Consider the following 21,581-nt stretch of genomic DNA (forward strand, 5'->3'; position numbering starts at 1 on the left):
TGAGCTCAGCAACATAAAAGGCCTGGAGATCCATGAACAACAACAGAGGTGGATGATTGCAGGATTCTCTCTATGGAAAAGAAAAACCCATTCACAACATCCAGACAAATAAAGGACACTCTCCAGGAGGTGGGCGAATGATTGTCAAAGTCTACAATCAAGAGAAGACTTCATGAGAGTAAATACAGAAGATTAACCACAAGGTGCAAACCATTCATACGCCTGAATAAATAGAAAAGCCATATTAGACTTTGCCAAAAAACATCTAAATAAGGCAGACCAGTTCTGGAAAAGCATTCTTTGGACGAATGAAACAAATTATTCTGTACCAGAATGATGGGAATGGGAAGAAAAAAGTTTGGAGAAGGCTTGGAACAGCTCATGATCCAAAGCACACAATGTCATCTGTAAACATGGTGGAGGCAGTGTGATGGCATGGGCATGCATGGCTTCCATTGTTACTGGGTCATTGGTGTTTATTGATGATGTGACAGAAGACAGAAGCAGCCGGATGAATTCTGCAGTGTTTAGAGATATACTGTCAGCCCAGATTCAGCCAAATGCAGCAAAGTTGATTGGACAATGCTTCACAGTACAGATGGACAATGATCCAAAACACACTGCAAAAGCAATCCAGGAGCTTTTGAAGGAAAAGAAGTGGAATATTCTGCAATGGCCAAGTCCATCACCTGATCCCAACCCAATTGAGCATGAATTTCACATGCTGAAGGCAAAACTAAAGGCAGAAAGACCCGCAAACAAAGAACAACTGAAGACAGCTGCAGTTAGAGCCTGGCAAAGCTTCAGAAAGGAGGAAACCCAGTCTTTGGTAATGTCCATGGGTTCCAGACTTTCAGGCAGTCATTGCCAGTAAAGGATTCTCAACAAAATATTAAAAATGAATATTTTATTTATTATTATATTCATTTATCCAATTACATTTGGGCCCCTGAAATGGGGGGACTGTGTATTAAAATGGTTGCAGTTCCTAAAATTTGTACTTGATATTCATGTTTAACCCCTTGAATTAAAGCTTAAAGTCTGCACTTCAAATTAATTTGGATTGTTTCATTTTATTTTTATTCTGGTGGCATACAGAACCAAAAGAATTGTTCCTGTGTCTAAATATATACTGTATGGACCTAACTAGTGCAGGGCGCTTTTCCCTGTTTTATTTTGAATTTAGCTCCACTGTGTGTGGCCCTGAATAACACAGCCTCATCAACCATCTGTGAACAGGAAGACTACAATCCCCATCTGCCACCATGGCACAGGGACTTTCAGATGAAGCCAGCACAAGAGCAGTGACATCATTCCACTTGTAGTCCATGACCCAGGGCTGGGATATAAGCAATGCAGGATTGCGATGCCCTGTAGGCTTGAAAGCAAACATTCATTGAATGCACATTTTTTATTTTATTAAAGTGGTCATGTTTATAATTTCTTTTTACAAAAGTAGGCAATGCTTTTAAAGCACTGGGAAACTAATAACCTAAAAAACCTTTTTATATAATTGAGGAACTAGTAAGGCCCCTTCTTCGTGGGGCGTTCGCCTGCTCAGCAGGGAATCTGTTTGCCGATCCCTGCTGAGCAAGCAGATGGCTGGTCCATGTCCGCTTCAACTATGCAGAGCAGACACGGACACAGCCCACTTTCCCCTGGTTGGATGTTAACGGACCGCTTTTCTGTTTACACCTGACTGCCATCTGATCCGATCTGCTACGCAAATGGGGAAAAGATCCCCATCTATCTGTTTTTAGCAGATTGGAATGAATTGGATGTTGGCGGGTGTAAACAGACATGTGTCTGTTTACACCCACAGCTCCATACAGCAGGGGCAGATCCAGGGGGGTGGGGGCAAAGTGGCAATTGAGGCGCCCCCCCGAGAAAATAGTGAGCCAGCCAGTGGGTGAGCAAGCCGCTCAACGGGCCGGCGGGTGAGGGAGTGGGCTGCAGGCCAATCACCGCAGAACACCGCTCTCACTGTGCAGCTGTGGGCAGCAGAGAGACTACATTATCTCTCACGGCCCACCCTCACTCTGGGACATAGCCACTGGCAAGCGACAATCCGCATCTTGTGGCACGTGACAATCTGCATCTTGTGGCAAGCGATAATCCGCTCTAGGTGGCAAGTGACGTGGTAAGTGACAAGCTGCATCTGGTGGCAGGCGACTTGGCAAGTTACAATACGCTTTAGGTGGCAAGTGACGTGGCAAGTAACCAGCTGCATCTAGTAGCAGGTGACAAGCCGCATCCGAAGGCAGGTGATGTGGCAAGTGAAAAGCTGCATCTGGTGGCAGGCGATGTGGCAAGTGACAAGTTGCATCTGGTGGCAGGCAACGTGGCAAGTGACAATCCGCATCTCGTGGCAAGTAATGTGGTAAGTGACAATCTGCATCTGAAGGCAAGTGACACAGCAAGTGACAATCCACATCTGGTGGCAGGTGACGTGGCAAGTGACAAGCTGCATCTGGTGGCAAGTGACAATTCGCTCTAGGTGGCAAGTGACATGGCAAGTAACCAGCTGCATCTAGTGGCAGGTGACAAGCTGCATCTGAAGGCAGGTGACATGGCAAGTGACAAGCTGCATCTGGTGGCAGGCGATGTGGCAAGTGATAATCTGCATCTGGTGGCAGATGACATGGCAAGTGACAATCTGCATCTGGTGGCAGATGACATGGCAAGTGACAATCTGCATCTGGTGGCAGACGACATGGAAATTGACAATCCGCGTCTGGTGGCAAGTAACGTGGGAAGTGACAATCTGCATCTGAAGGCAGGTGACATGGCAAGTGACAGTCCACATCTGGTGGCAAGTAACATAGGAAGTGACAATATGCATCTGAAGGCAGGTGACATGGCAAGTGACAAGCTGCATCTGGTGGCAGGTGACAATGGCATGTGACATGCTCAGGGCTCTTACTGATTCTGCATTATGGTGAGTTGAACTATTTCATTTTACATTACAATGTAATAATAGGAATTAATGTGCTTCAGTCATCCTGGTGCCATGATGATTAAAGCGCCAACACCAGCCATTGCCCCTGCCATAAAGGAGAATGGAGGGTCCGATCGAATCTGTCTGAAAAAACGAACAGGCAGGTCTGATCTGTGAAAGGGGCCTTGGAGTTAAAAATATGCTAATAATATTTATTATACCTACACTGAAATAGAAATTAGTTTAGATTAAAAATGTTTTTCGACATCTCCACGTGCCTCCTGTGAGCAGAGAAGCGTTAGAGTGCTTGCGGTCAGTGGGAGGAGGAACAATGTCCCATCATTGGCATCAGGGGGAAGTAGGGGTGCTTCACCGTCATTCTGGCCTACTGGGAGCTGCAATGGCTGGTTGTATAGTATCTCTGCTAGTATGATGGGGGCTCTGAAGGCTAGTATCAGCTGGAACAGAAACCAGAACACCCACAGCCAGTTGAGGCATGGGATTAAATCCACCGGGAAAACTGGATAGGCCCAGTTCCTCCTGGTTTGAATGGATCAAACTTGTCTAGCCATGTGTGGAAAAAAGTGCAGCGCTAATAAATACTAGCAATATAAACGTGTATATATATAAACCAAGAAAGGTAAATACAAATAAATAGCAAAATGAATAAAAGTGAACATCAAATCAACAGTCCCATATGTGAAGTGAAAAAAACAGTCCACAACGGTGATAATTGAAGTGCTCACTGGATCCCAACACCAACAAGATATAGAGATATATTGTGCTCACCAGAACGATAGGACTCAAAATGCCATATAGCATATGAGTCAAATCAGCTTGTTGTACAATGGATGGATAATCAGAAAGGGATGACTGAGGTCACTGATGTTGAGGTGAAGAGGTAATAGCAGATATGAACCGTCACACCAGAGAGGCTCTCACTCCATCAGATGGCCAGAAAGGAACCAAAAAACAAGGGAGCACAAAATAGTGTAACACTGCTAAAATTTTAATTAAATAAAAATACACCAAATTGCACTTACAAACATCTCGTGGTAAAGAGCGTATACAGATGCAAAGGTAGGCTGTCAGCAGCGTGGCCTTGACGCGTTTCAGCATAAATGCTTTTTTCAAAAGATAGTGCCAGTTTGTCTAGCCATGGGCTGGTTAGGCAGAGAGGTTGCAGTGTCTGTACCCCCTGTGGTCACCCCTAGGGATGCTCTTAGTAACACTTGGGCGTGGGACCACATGGTGTGAACAGGTACATGGTCACCACACCAAAAATTTTTTTCTGCATTGTGCCTTTTTGGGCTAGGGCGTTGGTACCAGGTCTCAGGGCCTAGCCAGTGCACATTGCACTTATTTATTTTTTCCAAGTTTCTCACTTTTGTGTGTTTTTTTTTTTCTCACTGGGTGGAGGGTGTGAGCTCATGGACTTGCCCTGATGTCTGGGGGGAGGATGTGTGGCCCCTAGGCTCCTTGCTCATTCAAACCTAAGAGGGTTTTTTTTGGGAGTACCCCTGGACTTAGTACTCAGGGGTTCACTTCAGCCTGCCACGAGGAGAGGGGTCTGCCAGGCCTTTTGGCTAGGTCAACTATGTCCAAACTATGTCCAAAAGTTGTAGTTCCTGAACAGCTGGAGGGCCATAGTTTGGACACCCTGGGCTAGGTGAACCAAGTCGTACCCTATGTCCATGTAAGGAGCTTTGAGCCCTACCCTCTCGGGGGGGGGGGGGGGGTTGACTGCTCTAGATGCACATTCTTAGTGTGTGAAAAAGTGCACATTTTTTGTACACTTAACAGTTTTTGTTTTTCGTTTTCAGCACCACCACAGATTAAAAAAAAAAAAAAAAGCAGTTGGAGAAGTTGTGCCCCATCATTGGTGTCAGTAGGAGGAATTGTGCCCCATCAATGGCATTAGTGGAAGAAATTGTGCCCCAACAATGGGGTTTAGTGGGAAGATTAGTGCCTCATTAAATGTGTCAGTGGGAGGAATTGCGCTCCATCGATGGAGTCAGTGGGGGGGGGGGGTATTATCTTTCATCAGTGATGTCAATGGGAGAAATTGTACCCCATCAATGGCATTAATAGGAGGATTAGTGCCCCATCAGTTGTGTCAAGGGGGGGGAATCAGTGAGAGGGATTACGATGGTGTCAGTAGAAGGAATAGTTTCTTACTGCATAAGTAGTAGGAACTGTGCCACAAGGACCGGATTAAGAGCCGCATTTGGCTTGTGGGCTACAGTGTGGCTAGAGCCTCTGTTGGTTCTTTATTGCATTTTGTGCCTCTGTTGGACAATAGACTTTGCCTCCTCCTATTTGTGCCAGTCAAGAGTTATCACTGATGGAAACAGACATGTGATTAGTTTGCTATGCTGGTTTACAAGCCCTCAGATTTCTTTCTGCTTATCTGCCATTGTGATAGATGTTGCTAACGCATAGATAATATCTTTCAAAAAGAAATAGGCAGGGATCTGAAATAAAGTTTGGCAAAACCTTAGGCTATATATACTAGACCTATTTTTTAAACAAAGCCTTACACCTTAAATCTGGACAGCAAAAAGACCATAAACCATCCAGTTCATGAAGCGGGGTAAGGGGATACTTACGGAGTGCGTGCCATTCATCCTGACGGATGGTCTTGGTGACATTGAGTGGAAGGTTTGTTGGCAGTGAAGATGATGTGTAGTGATATCGGACTGGAGTACATCGTTTAACAAGTCCTGAAAAAGAAGGAAAATAAACTATAAAAAAAAAATCTATTTACAAAAATGGAAAAAACACTAGAACAAAGCAAGCTGCTCTTGGCTAAAACCAACAGTGAGATCCAATGATGATTGGAAAGTGTATGCAAAACCATGTTTTTCTTCTAGTTTTGGATAGAGTAGGGAAGGGTTAAACATCCTCGTGTGGTTATATTTTGCTGTCTTGTCCCACTGAAAGCTTTCCCTTCACTTCCTGTCCTGGAGACACAACAGGAAATGAGAGGAAGTGTCCACAAAGTAAGGGGAATTGTTATCCTCAAACAGTCACAGAAACAATATTGGCGATTGGGAGATTTCCGCACTTTTTGATTTGGTGACAACTTTAAAAAATGTTGGATTTCCCCTCACTTTCTGTCATCTCCAGGACATGAGGAGGAGTAGATCTCTTTAGTGGGGACACAGAATAATAGAAACATAGAAGAATAAAGACCAATTGGTTCATGGAGCCTGCCCCATTTGTTTTTTGTATTTATATACAGCATGTTTGTTTTTGTATTAACTTTTTTTGTAATATAGATCTATGTTTGTTCGTTTCTGACACACTACCTCTGCTGGAAGTCTAGGTCAGGCTACGTTCACATGTGGGCGTAGCGGATCGCGGGCAGAATCACTGCGATTCTGCCCGCGATCCAGAAATCATTGCAAATCGTGGGACGCCTGTGCGATGCCCGTGATTTGCAATGGCGCCCAAAACGCTGTGCGATGTTGCCGCGATTTCCGCCTGCCGAAGTTCTTGTACCTTTTTTGGGCGTCATGCGTCCCGCGGTTCTGTTTTCGCGATGTTAACGCGTTTCGGCAGGCAGAAATCACGCCAACATCGCACAGCGTTTGGGGTGAGTGTACAGCTTGTATAACAGTGTAAATTTGCTGTCCCCTCAAAACAACTCAACACACAGCCATCCAGGGATATTAACCCTATTACACACCTTTGTGTCATCAGCAAAAAAAGACATTCCTCTATCACCACCAACCTAAAAACAGAATAAATAGAACAGGACTCAGTACAGAGCCTTGTGGTACACCACTAGTGACTGGTCTCTGTTCCAAATAAACCTAATTTACAATCACACTCTGGTCTCTATCCTTGGTCAACTGCATATCCACAACCATCCAAGGTTATAGTAATACTAGAGTCTCATTTTTTTTTGTTAAAAATAACAAACATGTAATACTTACCTGCTCTGTGCGGTTTGTTTTGCACAGAGCAGCCCCGATCCTCCTCTTCTTGGGTCCCTCTGTGGCGCTCCTGGCCCCTCCCTCCTGTTGTGTGCCCCCACGGCAAGCAGCTTGCTATGGGGACACCCAAACCGAGCCTCAGCTCCTTGTGTCCATTCAGACACGGAGCCGTGGCCTGCGCTGCCTCCTCTCACTCCTCATTGGCTCACTGACTTTGATGGACAGCAGTGGAAGCCAATGGCGCTTCGTTACTGTCTTAGCCATTGAGGAGGGGAGTCCCGGAAAGCCGAGTTTCTCATGCAACATCGCTAGATCTAGATGGGCCTCAGGTAAGTATTAGCGGAGCTGCTGCTCACAGAATACCTTTTATTCTAATGCATAGAATGCATTAAGATAGAAAACCTTCTGCCTTTACAACCACTTTAAGTCCTAGCATGTACAACATTTTTTATTAGATTGTGTGAAACTGTATCAAATGCTTTGCTGAAATTAGGACAGGTTATGTCCACGGCACCACCCTGGTTCAAAATCTGATAGGGTCTAACTCTTCCCCACTCTATCCACTATAAAAAACGTTTTGGCTTTAGAGGAGACTTGATTGGTTGATGAAGCCGTAAACCCCCTGGTGCCCAACATGCTGCCTAAGAGCTGCATGCCACGCATTCATGCAGGAGATCAAAAATGGCAATTTTACTGGCATTTGAGGGGGTTTTTTTGCCTTTAAACGCCCCTCTATGTTAGCCTGTGTGTCCATGCACACACATGTGTTTACAGGCGTGTAGAGGCAGAAACAAAAAAAAGAAAACTCACTCGCATATTCAGAAGAGGAGCCTTTGGGTGAAAAAAAAATGGCAAATGTGCATTAACGTGGATTGCTAGGTGCGTTTCCGCATTAATGTATTCTAATGGCCAGAATAAATGAATATTCTAGCCAACAGAATGCATTGACATCAAACGCGCATAAATGTGCATGCAAAACATGGCTTAAGGTGCATTTCCTAAAGTGATTTTAAAGTCTCTTTTTTTCTATTAAAAATAACAAACCTATTATACTTACCTGCTCTGTGTAATGGTTTTGCACAGAGCAACTTACATCCTCCTCTTCTTGGGTCCCTGGCTGGAGCTCCTGGCCCCTCCCTCCTGTTGAGTGTCCCCACAGCAAGCAGCTTTCTTTGGGGCACCTGAGCCGAGCTGCAACTCCGTGTATCAATTCAGACACAGAGCTTCTGGTCTGCCCTGCCCCCTTTCTCTCTTGATTGGCTGAGTTTGATTGACAGCAGTGGGAGCCTATGACGCTGCTGCTGTGTCTCAGCCAATCAGGAGAAAGAGTCCCGGATGGCTGAGGCACTCGTGGACATCGCTGGATAGAGAGGGGGCTCAGGTAAGTATTAGGGGGCTGAGGGGGGTTGCTACACACAGGAGGCTTTTTATTTTAAAGGATTAGTCCACCCTAACACTATAATCCCTGCATCTAGAGACAGCTACGATCTAACACTAACCTATCTAGCCCTGTAAAGGGAAATCAGTATACATACCTTTTTTGAAGCCGATCCGACACAATCCCACACTGAGCTGTCAGCCACGGCTTCCCTGTGTAGGCGGGTGCAGAGCACAGAGCCGACAATGGAAGCTCCATAGTAACTTTTTGGGTGACGTCACTTCCCATTTATTTCACAGCCGTTGTCGGCCGTGTCCTCTGCAGAGCCTCCGTCACTGGAGATCGGGTCAGGTCGGCTTTAAAAAAGGTAAGTACAGTATACTGATTTCTTCTTTACAGGGCTAGATTGGTTATTGTTAGATCGTGGAGGTCTATAGATGCAGGGATTTTAGTTTTAGGGTGGGCTTCTACTTTAATGCAAAAATGCATTAGGATAAAAAAAACTTTGGACTTTACGACCCCTTTAACCACTTGCTGACTGCCGCACGACTATTTACGTCGGCAGTCAGCCCCTCACAGGCAGAGTGACGTAGTACTACGTCGCTAGCCTGTGAGGGTCTAGAGAGCGAGCGTGCGCCCCGTGGTCACGGACACCCCCCCCCGCGCGTGTGACCGGCGGACCCGATCGGGTCCACTGGTCACTCGGCGATCGCCGGTGCAGAGGGAGAAAGGCAGGCGGCTAATGTAAACAAGCCGCCTGTCATTCTCCCCTGTGTAGAAACAGTGATCATACGGTTCTACTATGTAGGACCGTTGACCACTGTTCCTACACTTCAAGCCACAGCCAATCACAGTTAGAATCACGCCCCTAGGGACACACATAACCCCTCCCTCTCAAAAAAAAGTTAACCCCTTCACTGCCAGTGTAATTTTACAGTAACAGTGCATATGTATTGTATAGCACTGATTACTGTAGAAATGTCACTGGTAACCCCAAATATGTCAGTCAAGGGTCCGATCTGTCCGCTGCAATGTCGCAGTACTGCAAAAAAAATCGCAGATCGCCGCCATTACGCGTTAAAAAAAAAAAACAACAAAAATGACAAAAATCTTTCCCTTTGTTAGTAAACGCGATAACTTTTGCGCAAACCAATCAAAATACGCTTTTTGCGATTTTTTTTACCAAACATATGTAGCATAAAACAAATCGGCCGAAAATGTTAAAAAATTTAGATTTTTACATTTTTTTGGGGGAATTTCATATAAAAAAAATTTGAAAAATATTGTTATTTTTGCAAAATTGACGCTCTTTTTTTGTTTATAGCGCATGATCAAAAAAATCGCACAGGTGATCAAATACTGCCAAAAGAAAGCTCTGTTTGTGGGGAAAAAAGGACGTCAAATTAGTTTAGGTACAGAGTCGCACGACCGCGCAATTGTCCGTTAAAGTCACGCAGTGCCGAATCGCAAAATAGGCCCTGGTCAGGAAGGGGGTAAAATCTTCCGGGGCTTAAGTGGTTAAGCTGTGTTTTCTTCCCCTGGAGCAGGGGCCTTCAAACTATGGCCCTCCAGTTGTTCAGGAACTACAATTCCCATCATGCCTAGTCATGTCTGTGAATGTCAGAGTTTTACAATGCCTCATGGGATGTGTAGTTCCACAACAGCTGGAGGGCTGTAGTTTGGAGATCCCTGCCCTGGAGCAAAGGTTTCCAGGAGGGGGGGAAGAAAACATCCTATGTGCATGAGGCCTTTGTTGTGTGGACCAAGGGACCATTACAGCCAGGATTTGGTGTGTTTTCAAACCAGCAAAGGAAACCCAGTATATTCTTTAGGCAACGTTCACACCGGTCTGATCTGACATGGTCATGTGCGGTCCATCTCTTTTTTCTTTTTCCTCTGATCTTTAATAATGGATTTCACTGGGAACTATCAAAATGTGGCACATGTAATTTAAAACGGTACTGTAGGGAGCACAACTGTGGAATCATTGATTTGTAAATGGCCTACAATAGCAGAGATCTCTATCAGTCTCATGTAATGTGTCTTCAGTCTATGACAGTTTCCTGAAGAATGTCCTAAAGCCTCGTACACACGATGAGATTATTGGACAAACCACTGTTTGTTTTTTTGCATGCTAGTCTCCATATCGAAAATGAAAAGATTACTAAAATTACGAAAATTCTCATACGAAAGAATAAATATTCAGACATGATGTCATGTATTTTATTGTATTGTCGGATGAAGACTGTACTGATTAAATGAAAATCGTACAATCTGGTATGGTACGAGATACATTTTCGCGTTTTTCCCTTCGAATAGTAGTAGATGAATGGTTTTCGGCTCTCAAAAGCAGTGTACTAACAAACAGATTATCGTACGATCGCTAACCAAGGCCGAGACCGAAAAAGCCCATGGTGTACGTGCCCCTGGGGTGGCAGCCCAGGGGTGCTTTAATTCTCACTGGTGAGGGGCAGCTCACCTGAGTTTTTTGGCACCTTGGTCACTGCACCACACACACTTTTTTCGCACCTGCCTCTTGGGACGGGCCTTTTGGCCAGCACCAGAGGAATTTTTTATTCCTGGCCGGGGGGTCTGTCAAGGTCTTGCACTTTGACACTACCCAGCACTTCTCCACTTCCCTTTCCCCACTCTTTTTTTTCTTTGTTGTGTGTCACGTTTGTCCCTTTTTGGTTGGTCACTTGCACGATTAGTACGGCGTAGGTCCTCGGGCCTGCCCTGAACGTCTTGGGAGGGGGTGGATATGGCCTTCTGGCTTAGTTCGCCCTCTCTCATGGGGTCTCCCTTCGGGGGAGCCTCACCAAGTATTTGGGGTGGGCTGTTTCGGCAGTCCCCCTGGAGAATGGGGTCTGCCTGGCTTTGGCTGGGCAGGCCATAGTGAGTACCTCAGTCCCCGTCAGGAGCCTCGCACCCCAGGGGATCAGGGTTAGGGCCCTTCCTCTTCGGAGGAGGGCTATGTGTACGCCTTGTGCACTTTATGTGTGTCTCACGTTTTGCGTGTGTGCACTTTTTTTATGCACCAGGTGTAAGTCTTTTGAGTGTGTTTCACACACCACGAAAAAAAAAAAAAAAGTCCTGCCCTAACAGACTGAAGTAGGGCAGGGCAAAGCCTCTGCGTCCCAACGGCTGTCCATGGGGCACATGTGCAGTAGCGCAATCCCACGGACACAGGGAAAGTGGACGCAGAGACACTTGCATTTTATTAATATAAATTAAGTCATCCAGTATTGCCTCTATTAGATTGGAGTCTATTCTGGCAAGTATAGAGGACAGCTGGCAATGTCAGCAAAAGAGAAAAAAAAACTGGGCACAAAACACCCCATTGGCAGGTATAATCACGCAGACAAGCTCCCCTCCATGCCTATGGATCCTGCACAAGGATTGGTATATTACCTGACCCAAAGATAATACTGGAACCCAGATCACAGGTGCCCCCCCCCCCTTTCCCTGCATCCCAAGCAGGAAAAAACAATGACGCTACCTAGTGAAAGCAACATTAAAGTGGAGTTCCACCCATATTTGCAAGTTGGTTTTACTCACATGCCCACCCGCAGTGCAGCCCTAAATGGATATTAATTTAATTAATAAATTGTATAACTGTAATGTTTTTTCAATGCATTCTGTTTAGTGTATGCTTTTTTATTTTTCAATGTTTTTATTGGATTTTTTGTAAGAAAAAGATTTAACAGTGCACAAGGAGCCAACATGGCTCAACCATAGTCTTTGAAGGCATTAAATTTCACAGAATACATGAAATACAATGGTGCCAATCAGAAAATCACAATAGCAAAAATGAGAAACCAATAAATCAGTAACAGGAACTGTAAGCTCAGGTTGGGCATCCAGCAAATGAAGCAAAAACATAGAGACAGCGCCCCCTCTATTTTATACTGAAGGGCAGGCGGTCCGGGCCCGACCCCCCCCGGCGCCCCTACGGGAACATACTGCGCCCTTGGGAGAGGACGGCCCCCAACCCCCGACCCCAATACCAAGCCCTCTACTAGTGGGGGGCGTAGCCTGTCATCCGTGCACTGTCAGAGAGTACCAGAGGAAAAGGAAGAAAAGAAGAAATAGGGGGAAAAGGGCAAGACAGGGAGGAAAGGAGAAAACAGCAGAGGAGGGTAGCAGGAGTGGGAAGATGGGAAAGAGGAAAGAAACATCAGCGGCTGGGGGAAAAAATAGAGGGTCGACACCCAGGTCCCGCTCACCCCCTAAGGGGGAGATTTCCCCAACATCTCGTCCAAGGCGACCAAGGCGCCCGACCGCCCCTATGAGGGGCTCGCCAGGTACCTTATCCAGGGGTCCCATGTTTTGTCAAACATACGCATCCTGTCATTCAATAACGCCTCATTTTTTTAAATTATGTCTAAATACCTTTATTTTAAATGTGTCAGCGGCACTTCCGGTCCCGACCGCCTAGGCAATGTCATCATCAGGCGATTCCCTTGGACTCCTGGGATATCAGCGTCATTGATCCCAGAAGTCCAAGGAAATCACCTGATTCTCTTTTAATTGACAGGTTGCCATAACAATGGGGCGGGAACTTCTACTGCCATCGCTATGGCAACCTGCAAACAGGAAACTGTGCAGCGCAGTGTCATCACTGCGCAGGCGTGAGATCGGGAGGTGCATGCTGGGTAGCGAGCTGCACCTAATCCCGGAAATAAACACGAGCGGGCTTCAAATGCCCAGAACTGCGATAGCCCCTGCCTGCTTCCGAGATCAGATCTTTTTTTACAGGTTAAAAAAAAAAAAAAACACACAGTTACATTTGCAACAGTATCCAGACATTAATGTACAATCAGTGCCAATCATGGGGGTGCTTTTAGATAAAAACGGATTATGGCGACTGGAGCTCCGCTTTAAGCCTAGAATACACTATTGGAAAACCAGGTGAAAATATCTGTATTTGTAACAATCGTTCAATTTTCTTTTTTTGAGAGCCAATATGGACAGTTCAGGCAAAAAGTTTCCAAAGGGACATATTGTAATTTTTTTTTTTAGTTAGAACATCAGATTTTCATTTAATTAGTACAGAATTCATCCTAGAAAAATAAAACACACAAACCTGTGCACGACTGGAAACAAAGTACGATCATAGACTAGACAGACTGTAGCTAATGTACGTACTTGGGAAGTTGTCCTCTGTTGTTCGAGAATTTTTGTATGATTTTAGGCATTTTTGTATCATTTTAGGCATTCTCGTTTTCAATATGAAACAAGGACACAGGAAAAAAATGGATTTTTGTAAGAACTTACCGTAAAATCCTTTTCTCTTAAGCTCATTGACAGACTTAGTCTTCTTGATTCTCAAGAGCTGGGTTATGTTGTCTCCGCAGGAGTAGGACTAGGCAGAATGACAAAACGTTCTGGCTCCACCCTAGGGGCAGTCCCTGAGGGTATATCCTCCCTCTCTCTGCTACAGGGAATCAGTTCTGTTTAAAGCAGTACAGAGAATTTAACCCAACCCAACTCAATGATAGAGGGGCGGGTACTACGTCTGTCAATGAGCTTAAGAGAAAAGGATTTTACGGTAAGTTCTTACAAAAATCCATTTTTCTCTATCGCTCATTGACAGACGTAGTCTTCTTGATTCTCAAGAGCTGGGACATCCAGAAGCAGTGCCACAAATGAGGGGTGGGATTGACAAAATCAAATCCAATCTAGAAGGCCCAACTGGTGCCAAACTAGAAGTTTTAAAGGCTCATTATAAACAAAGAATGAGGCTAAAGAAAAAATTTTCCAACGGAAAAAAACCCTCGAGGTAGACCACTGGTCTCCTCAAATTGCGGCCTGCAAAACCTTGCGGCCAAATGAGGCATCAGACGATGCCATTACATCAACTTTATAATGTTTAGAGAAGGTATGCACCGACGACCAGGTAGCCGCCTTGCACACCTGGACCACTGACGCCTGATGGCGAAAGGCCCATGACGCACTAACTGCCCGAGTGGAGTGCGCCTTAACAGGGAACGGGGGCTCCCGACCCTTAATAGAATAAGCCTGCACTACCGTCTGTCTGATCCATCTGGAAATGGTCGCGGCAGATGCAGGCAACCCCTTTTTGGGTCCATCTGGGATCACAAAAAGTGAATCCGTCTTGCGAAACGAGTCTGTCGTTTTCAAGTATACCCTGATCGCCCGGACCACATCCAAGGAGTGTAAAGCAAACTCCCGAGGATGACTGGGCTTAGGACACAGGGAAGGTAATACAATTTCTTCATTCAGATGAAATTCTGAAACCACTTTTGGTAGGAAGGATGGATTCGGACGAAGAACCACCTTATCTCTATGAACCACCAGATATGGTGAACGACAAGATAATGCGGCCAGTTCTGACACCCTGCGTGCAGAAGTAATAGCCACCAAGAAGGCCACCTTCTGGGACAACGTGGGTAGAGGAATCTCCCTAATATCTTCAAAGGGAGGTTTCTGAAGAACCGACAACACTAAATTAAGATCCCAGGGGGGTAACGGCGCGTGCACTGGCGGAGCCAGATGTCGCACCCCCTGGATGAAATTCCGCACCAAGGAATGAGTAGCCAAAGGCTTCTGAAAGAAGATGGCTAATGCTGAGACCTGACCCTTGATAGTACTCAAGGCCAGTTTCTGCTCAACCCCTTGTTGCAGAAAAGCCAATATTCGACTAATCGAATAAGACCGAGGACGGAACCCCAAAGGTTCACACCATGCAATGTAGGACTTCCATGTGCGATGATAAATCTTTCTGGAAGTCGCTTTCCTTGCTTCAACTAGAGTAGGAATAACTGAAGCTGACAAACCTTTGTCCTTCAGCACCTGGGTCTCAATAGCCAGGCCGTTAAAGCCAGCGATCGTAAAGCAGGATGGAAGATCGGTCCCTGAGACAGTAGATCCTCCCTGAGAGGAAGTCTCCATGGGACGTCCGCCACCAGTCTGACCATGTCGGCGTACCAAGCTCGACGAGGCCAGTCCGGAGCTACCAGGATTACTGGGATTCCTTCCTCCTCTACCCTGCGAAGAAGTCTTGGCAGTAACGCGAGAGGAGGGAAGGCATATATTAGCTGGTATTGCCCCCACGGGGCGATCAGTGCGTCTGCGGTTTCTGCTAGAGGATCGCGGGAGCGAGCCACGAATCTCTGAACTTTCCTGTTGAATCGTGATGCCAACAGATCCACATCCGGGGTGCCCCACCGTAGGCACAACTGGTGGAAAACGTCTGGATGGAGGGACCATTCCCCCTGATCCAGGGTCTGACGGCTGAGATAATCTGCCTGCCAATTCTCCACCCCCGGAATGAACACCGCAGAGATTGCTGGAACAAATCGTTCCGCCCAGCGAAGAATGCAAGCCACTTCTTTGGCCGCTCGGACACTCTTGGTGCCCCCCTGATGATTGACATAAGCCACGGCCGTGGCATTGTCCGACTGGATCCGAACCGGGCTGCCCTGGAGCTGCTCGGTCCAGTGAATCAGACAAAGTCTGATCGCTCTCAGTTCCAATACATTTATCGGTAACCTGGATTCTTCCGGGGACCAAGAATTCCTCCCCATCCGGATAGACTGGCATCCGTGGTCACTATCGTCCAATATATTGGCAGAAATGACTTTCCCTGGCTGAGCATTGGAGACCGAAGCCACCAAACCAGAGACTCTCTGGTCTGTTTCTCAATCGGATCTGATTGTCCAGGGATTCCGGATTCCGATTCCATCTGAGAAGAATCTCTTGCTGAAGAATTCGGGTATGGGACTGGGCAAATGGGACTGCTTCGAATGAAGCCACCATCAACCCCAGAACCCTCATGCACGTCCGAAGGGAAGACCAGCTGTTGGACAGTAACAACTGGACTGCTGATTGAATCTTTCGAAGTTTCCCTACCGGAAGGAAAACTCTCGTCCTGACTGTGTCTAGAATTAGACCCAGATATTCGAGCCTCTGGGTGGGAACCAGAAATGACTTTTGCTGGTTCACCAGCCACCCGAATTCCTGTAAAGAAATCATAGTAATTTCTATGTTTTGTAGCAAGGTCTGAGGAGACTCTGCATGAAGCAGAAGATCGTCTAGGTAACCTAGAATCGATATACCTCTTTGGCGCAGAAGTGCCAACATTGGGGCCAACACCTTTGTGAAGACCCGCGGAGCCGTGGCGAGACCGAAAGGTAACGCCACAAACTGATAGTGGTTCTCCTCTACGGAAAAGCGTAGAAAACGCTGATGTCCTGCGAAAATGGGAATGTGAAGATAGGCGTCCTTGATGTCTATGGACGCTAGGACATCCCCTGGATGCAGGAAGGCTGCTACCGTGCGAATGGACTCCATTCTGAATCTTCTTATGTTGACGAAAGAATTGAGTGCTCTTAAGTCCAGAATTGGACGCACTTTGCCCTCTTTCCTGGGTATTGTAAACAGGTTTGAATAAAACCCTTGAAACCGTTCTGTCCAAGGAACGTGGACTACCACTCCTTGTTGTAGTAAATCTGTGACTGCTCTCCGCAGATCTTCTAAACGATCTGCGGATAGACGGATATTGGAAGGGAAGAATCGCGCCGGTGGGAGAGATCGAAACTCGATCTTGTACCCTGACCTTATGACTTCGCAAACCCATTTGTCCGGGATTCTGGAAAGCCATGGATCCGGGAACCGGCGAAGACGTCCCCCCACCCCAGTTATGGGTGGGGGCGCACCTTCAGGCTTTGGATGGTTTATCTTCGGGTCTGGAGGGGGCGGGCTTTTGCTTGCCCGACCAACGACCCCTGACGCCTCCTGCAGGAGCTTTGGAGGACTTAGTTTTTTCACCCGCTGGACGAAAAAACCTCTTGTGAGCAGAAAAAGAAGGCCCTCGTCTTTGACGAGTTCCTCTACCTTTAAAGTTTTGCGGTAAAAAGGTGCTTTTTCCACCGGTGAGATCCTTAATGATCTCATCTAAGTTGGCTCCAAATAGATGCTCTCCTGAAAAGGGGATATTAGCCAATGCTTTTTTGGAACCTAGGTCGGCTAACCAACCTTTTAGCCACAGTGTACGCCTGAGAACCACTGCTGAGACTGATGCTCGCGCCATTAATGGAGTGGCGTCTAACGCCGCATCACATACAAACTGTAACCCCTGTATCATTTGTTCCAACAAATCTGATACCGCCTGAGGGACTTCTTCTAAGTCCCGGCGTAACCACTTGGTCCATTCAGTTACAGCCTGCGAAACCAGACCAATAGCAATTATTGGTCTGAAAGCTGATCCAATCAAGGAAAACATGGTGCGAGACATAGCTTCTATCTTGCGATCCACTGGATCTTTAAAAGACGGAGCGTCTTCTAAAGGAATAACCGTGGCTTTATTCAATCTAGCAATAGGTGAATCCACCACAGGTGGTTCTGTCCATTTCTTAATAAGGGTTTCCTCAAACGGATAACGCCTGTCAATGCGTTTAGAAATATTAAAAGTGCGTTTTGGCAGACGCCATTCTTCTTCGATTGGATTGCCAAAACATTTGGGCAATGGAAAAACCTTTGCCACTTTGATGCGCTTTTTAGTCCCAAAAGGGATCTCAGTTTCAGCTATTTCTGATGGAATACCCTGTAACCTTAAAGTCTCTTGAACAGATACAATGAGTGCGTTTACCAACGCTTCCTCTCGGGCTATGGCGGATGCCGAAACATCCTCCTCACTGTCTGAAGAGACAGGACCCGAGACACCAATACCAGCTGAAGTACCTGCAACTGCAGAAATAGGCTCAGAGTCTGAATCCGAAGTTTCAGATAATAAGGGGTTAGGCGGGGGTCGCTTTCTTGCGCCCTGTCCCTGACAAGCCACTTCCACCCGGGACACAAAAGTTTCCATAATAGCTGACAAAGATTCAATTGTCAATGGGGTGCTGGAGGATCCCGCAGACCCCTCGAGGGGATCTGGAGGAGATACATGAGTGGCAGGGTCCATGAAATACAGGACACCTTTGCCAGCAAAAACAAAAAAACTTTTTCTTTTTTTTTTTTTTTTTTGTGTGTCTCCCCCTAGCGCAATAGCGCCCCTCAGAGTACCTGCTTCTCGATCCCAGAGAGAGAGAGAGAGGGACCCCCAAGGCTCACCAACCGATGCAGTGCAGTTTCCAACAAACTGCAGTCAGCGTCTGTCTTACATAGACTGGAAGGAGCTGTTTGCTTTTTCCCGGGCAGAAGGCGTGGCTCCGCCACCTGTGTACGCCTTCCGGCGTTCCCAGCCCTCCACGAGGTAGCTGGGCTCACAAAACATGGCCGCCCCCATAGAAGAGACATAAGACTCCAAAAACATGGCGGCCGGCGTGACCTGAGGACATACATGCATTCGGTCTACGGCAAAATGGCGGCGGACCGCCGATATCGTCTTCCCAGCACATCCACCTGCACTCTGCTAAGAGGTGACATATGGATCTACAGAGATACACTGCACATAAGGTAGGATTATACCTCCTATGTCTGCTGTAATGTTACAGTCTGCTGGGTAGAGTGTTAGCTCTTGAACCAAGTCCACTTCCCACAAACACATGCTGTATTACAAGGGGGACTTGTAAGTATCAGATATATACTGACCATATATGGAGGGGCCCATAATATATACTGCCTCATAATGAGGAAAAAAAGGGAACGTTTACTCACCATACCGAACCGACAGGCACCCTCTCTTCACAATACCCTCTCCACCGGGGTGGGGGTTTGTGGACGCCTCGACTCTCTGGTACCTGGCGTCCAAGCAAGCTTTTAACTCGCAAAGTCAGTCCCTTTACTGGGACTCCGTCGCGGCCGACTCAGCGCACTGGTCTGCACGCGCTCTTAGGCAGAAACCGGGGTGACCACTGGATCTCAACATCCAGCCCGTCGCCCGGCCCCGCATACTTACTTGAATGTGTCGCGGCCGACCAAGCGCAATGCCATGGTCTGCGCGCGCTCGTAGGCCGGCTGGGGTGACCACAAGTGTCGCCCAGTCCGGCATTTTTGCTTGAAGATCTCACAGGAAAAAACACTGGAGAAAACTACCTAAAAAATGTCTTTTTCTTAAAGAAAAAAAGTCTTGCCAGGACCAAAAGATCCCAGCAAGGAACTTAGGTCCTTACTCCTGACTAGACAGAAAAAAACTGATTCCCTGTAGCAGAGAGAGGGAGGATATACCCTCAGGGACTGCCCCTAGGGTGGAGCCAGAACGTTTTGTCATTCTGCCTAGTCCTACTCCTGCGGAGACAACATAACCCAGCTCTTGAGAATCAAGAAGACTACGTCTGTCAATGAGCGATAGAGAAATGTGAATGATCATTCATTTATTTTTCTAATAGTATGCACTAGGCTAAAAAGACACCAGCTGACAGTGACAGAGGAGACATCAATCCGATCAATCAATTTATAAAAGGGAATTTCCTAAAAATAAATATGCATTCTCTAGGAAAGACTTCCCTTAATGTCTGTAGGGAAGAGTTTGCTTTTTCTATCGCAGAACCAATCATTCAGATTGTACAGTGGAACTAGAAGTCCCAGCATGTGCTGCCAGTACACAGGAGGCAAGATGTTTTGTTAACCACTTAAGCCCCGGAGGATTTGGCTGCTGAAAGACCAGGGGGTATTTTGCAATTCGGCACTGCGTGACTTTAACGGACAATTGCGCGGTCGTGCAACGCTGTACCTAAACGAATTTGACGTTGTTTTTTTCCCACAAACAGAGCTTTCTTTTGGTGGTATTTGATCACCTGTGCGATTTTTTTATCATGCGCTATAAACAAAAAAATAGTGTCAATTTTGCAAAAATAACAATATTTTTCAAATTTTTTTATATGAAATTCCCCCCAAAAAAAATGTAAAAATCAAAATTTTTTAACATTTTCGGCCAACTTGTTTTATGCTACATATGTTTGGTAAAAAAAATTGTAAAAAGCGTATTTTGATTGATTTGCGCAAAAGTTATCGCGTTTACTAACAAAAGGGAAAGATTTTTGTCATTTTTGTTGTTTTTTTTTTAAACGCGTAATGGCGGCGATCTGCGATTTTTTTTGCGGTACTGCGACATTGCGGCGGACAGATCGGACCCTTGACTGACATTTTTGACACTTTTGGGGTTACCAGTGACATTTCTACAGTAATCAGTGCTATACATATGCACTGTTACTGTAAAATGACACTGGCAGTGAAGGGGTTAACTTTATTTGAGAGGGAGGGGCTGTGTGTGTCCCTAGGGGCGTGATTCTAACTGTGATTGGCTGTGGCTTGAGCTGTAGGAACAATGATCAACGGTCCTACATAGTAGAACCGTATGATCATTGTTTCTACACAGGGGAGAATGACAGGCGGCTTGTTTACACTAGCCGCCTGCCTTTCTCCCTCTCCCCCGATGATCGCTGAGTGACCGGCGACATCGGGTCCGCCGGTCACACGCGCGGGGGGGGGGGGGTCCGTGACCACGCGGGAGCGCGGCGCGCGCTTGCTCCCCAGAGCCTCACAGGCTAGTGACGTACCCATACGTCACTCTGCCTGTGAGGGGCTGACCGCCGCAGTATATGTACTTGCGGCGGTCGGCAAGTGGTTAATGCAGAGCTACAGGGAGATATACTGATAAAATCCCTGCTACAGTGATTGTACACTCAATTATTTTTAAAATAACAAACATGTTATCCCTTTTCCTGGGTTCCCTGCCGGTGCTCCCGGCTATCGTGCCACACCTGTGCACATAGCTGAACTGCCTGCCTCTATAAACACAGATAGAGCGGCCCTGCAACCCCCACAGGCACCCTCCCTCCTACAAACTGACACAACTCATGAAGGCATTCTGATGTTTGCACCATTCCTGAGAGCCAGCCTGCTGCTTGTTGCAGGACTGAGGCCGGGTGAACAGCACCCTGCTGGCTCCTCCAACCAGCCATGATTTGCCTGCACTGCATAGAGAAGCATAAAGACTCTGTGAATATGTCTCTGGGTCTAATACAAGCTATATAATGAAAACAGAAAAGTTTTATTTGAAAAACGATATTACATATCAAATCACACAAAGGAGGGGGGACAATAGAACGCAAAATCTCAACAGAATAAAAATTTGCTTCAAAAAAGCTAATAAAGAGCATCTGGAAAGTATTCATAGAGCTTCGCTTTTTCCTAATTGTTAGGTTACAGTCTTATAATCCAAAATGGATTAAATTCAATATTTTCCTCAAAATTCTACAAACAATACTCCATTATGATCACGTGAAAGAAGTTTGTTTAAAATCTTTTCAAATTTATTAAAAATAAAAAACAAACAAAATCACATGTACATAAGTATTCACATCCTTTGCCATGACAGTCAAAATTGAGCTCAGGTGCATCCTGTTTCCACTGATCA

The 21,581-nt window shown here is 46.2% G+C and overlaps 1 protein-coding gene across 1 annotated transcript in view; it reads right to left on the reverse strand.

Annotated features, from left to right (window-relative positions):
* The window catches only part of LOC309565028 (transmembrane protein 178B), a 115,202-nt gene that overhangs the window by 27,390 nt on the left and 66,231 nt on the right, over nt 1-21,581 (reverse strand). Inside the window, exon 2 of the mRNA XM_082269763.1 lies at nt 5,548-5,661. Coding sequence (XP_082125889.1) covers nt 5,548-5,661 — 114 coding nt within the window. The remainder of the gene's footprint in view (nt 1-5,547; nt 5,662-21,581) is intronic.

The sequence above is a fragment of the Pelophylax lessonae genome, assembly GCF_965119305.1.
Source record: "Pelophylax lessonae genome assembly, chromosome: 10".
NCBI lineage: Eukaryota > Metazoa > Chordata > Amphibia > Anura > Ranidae > Pelophylax > Pelophylax lessonae.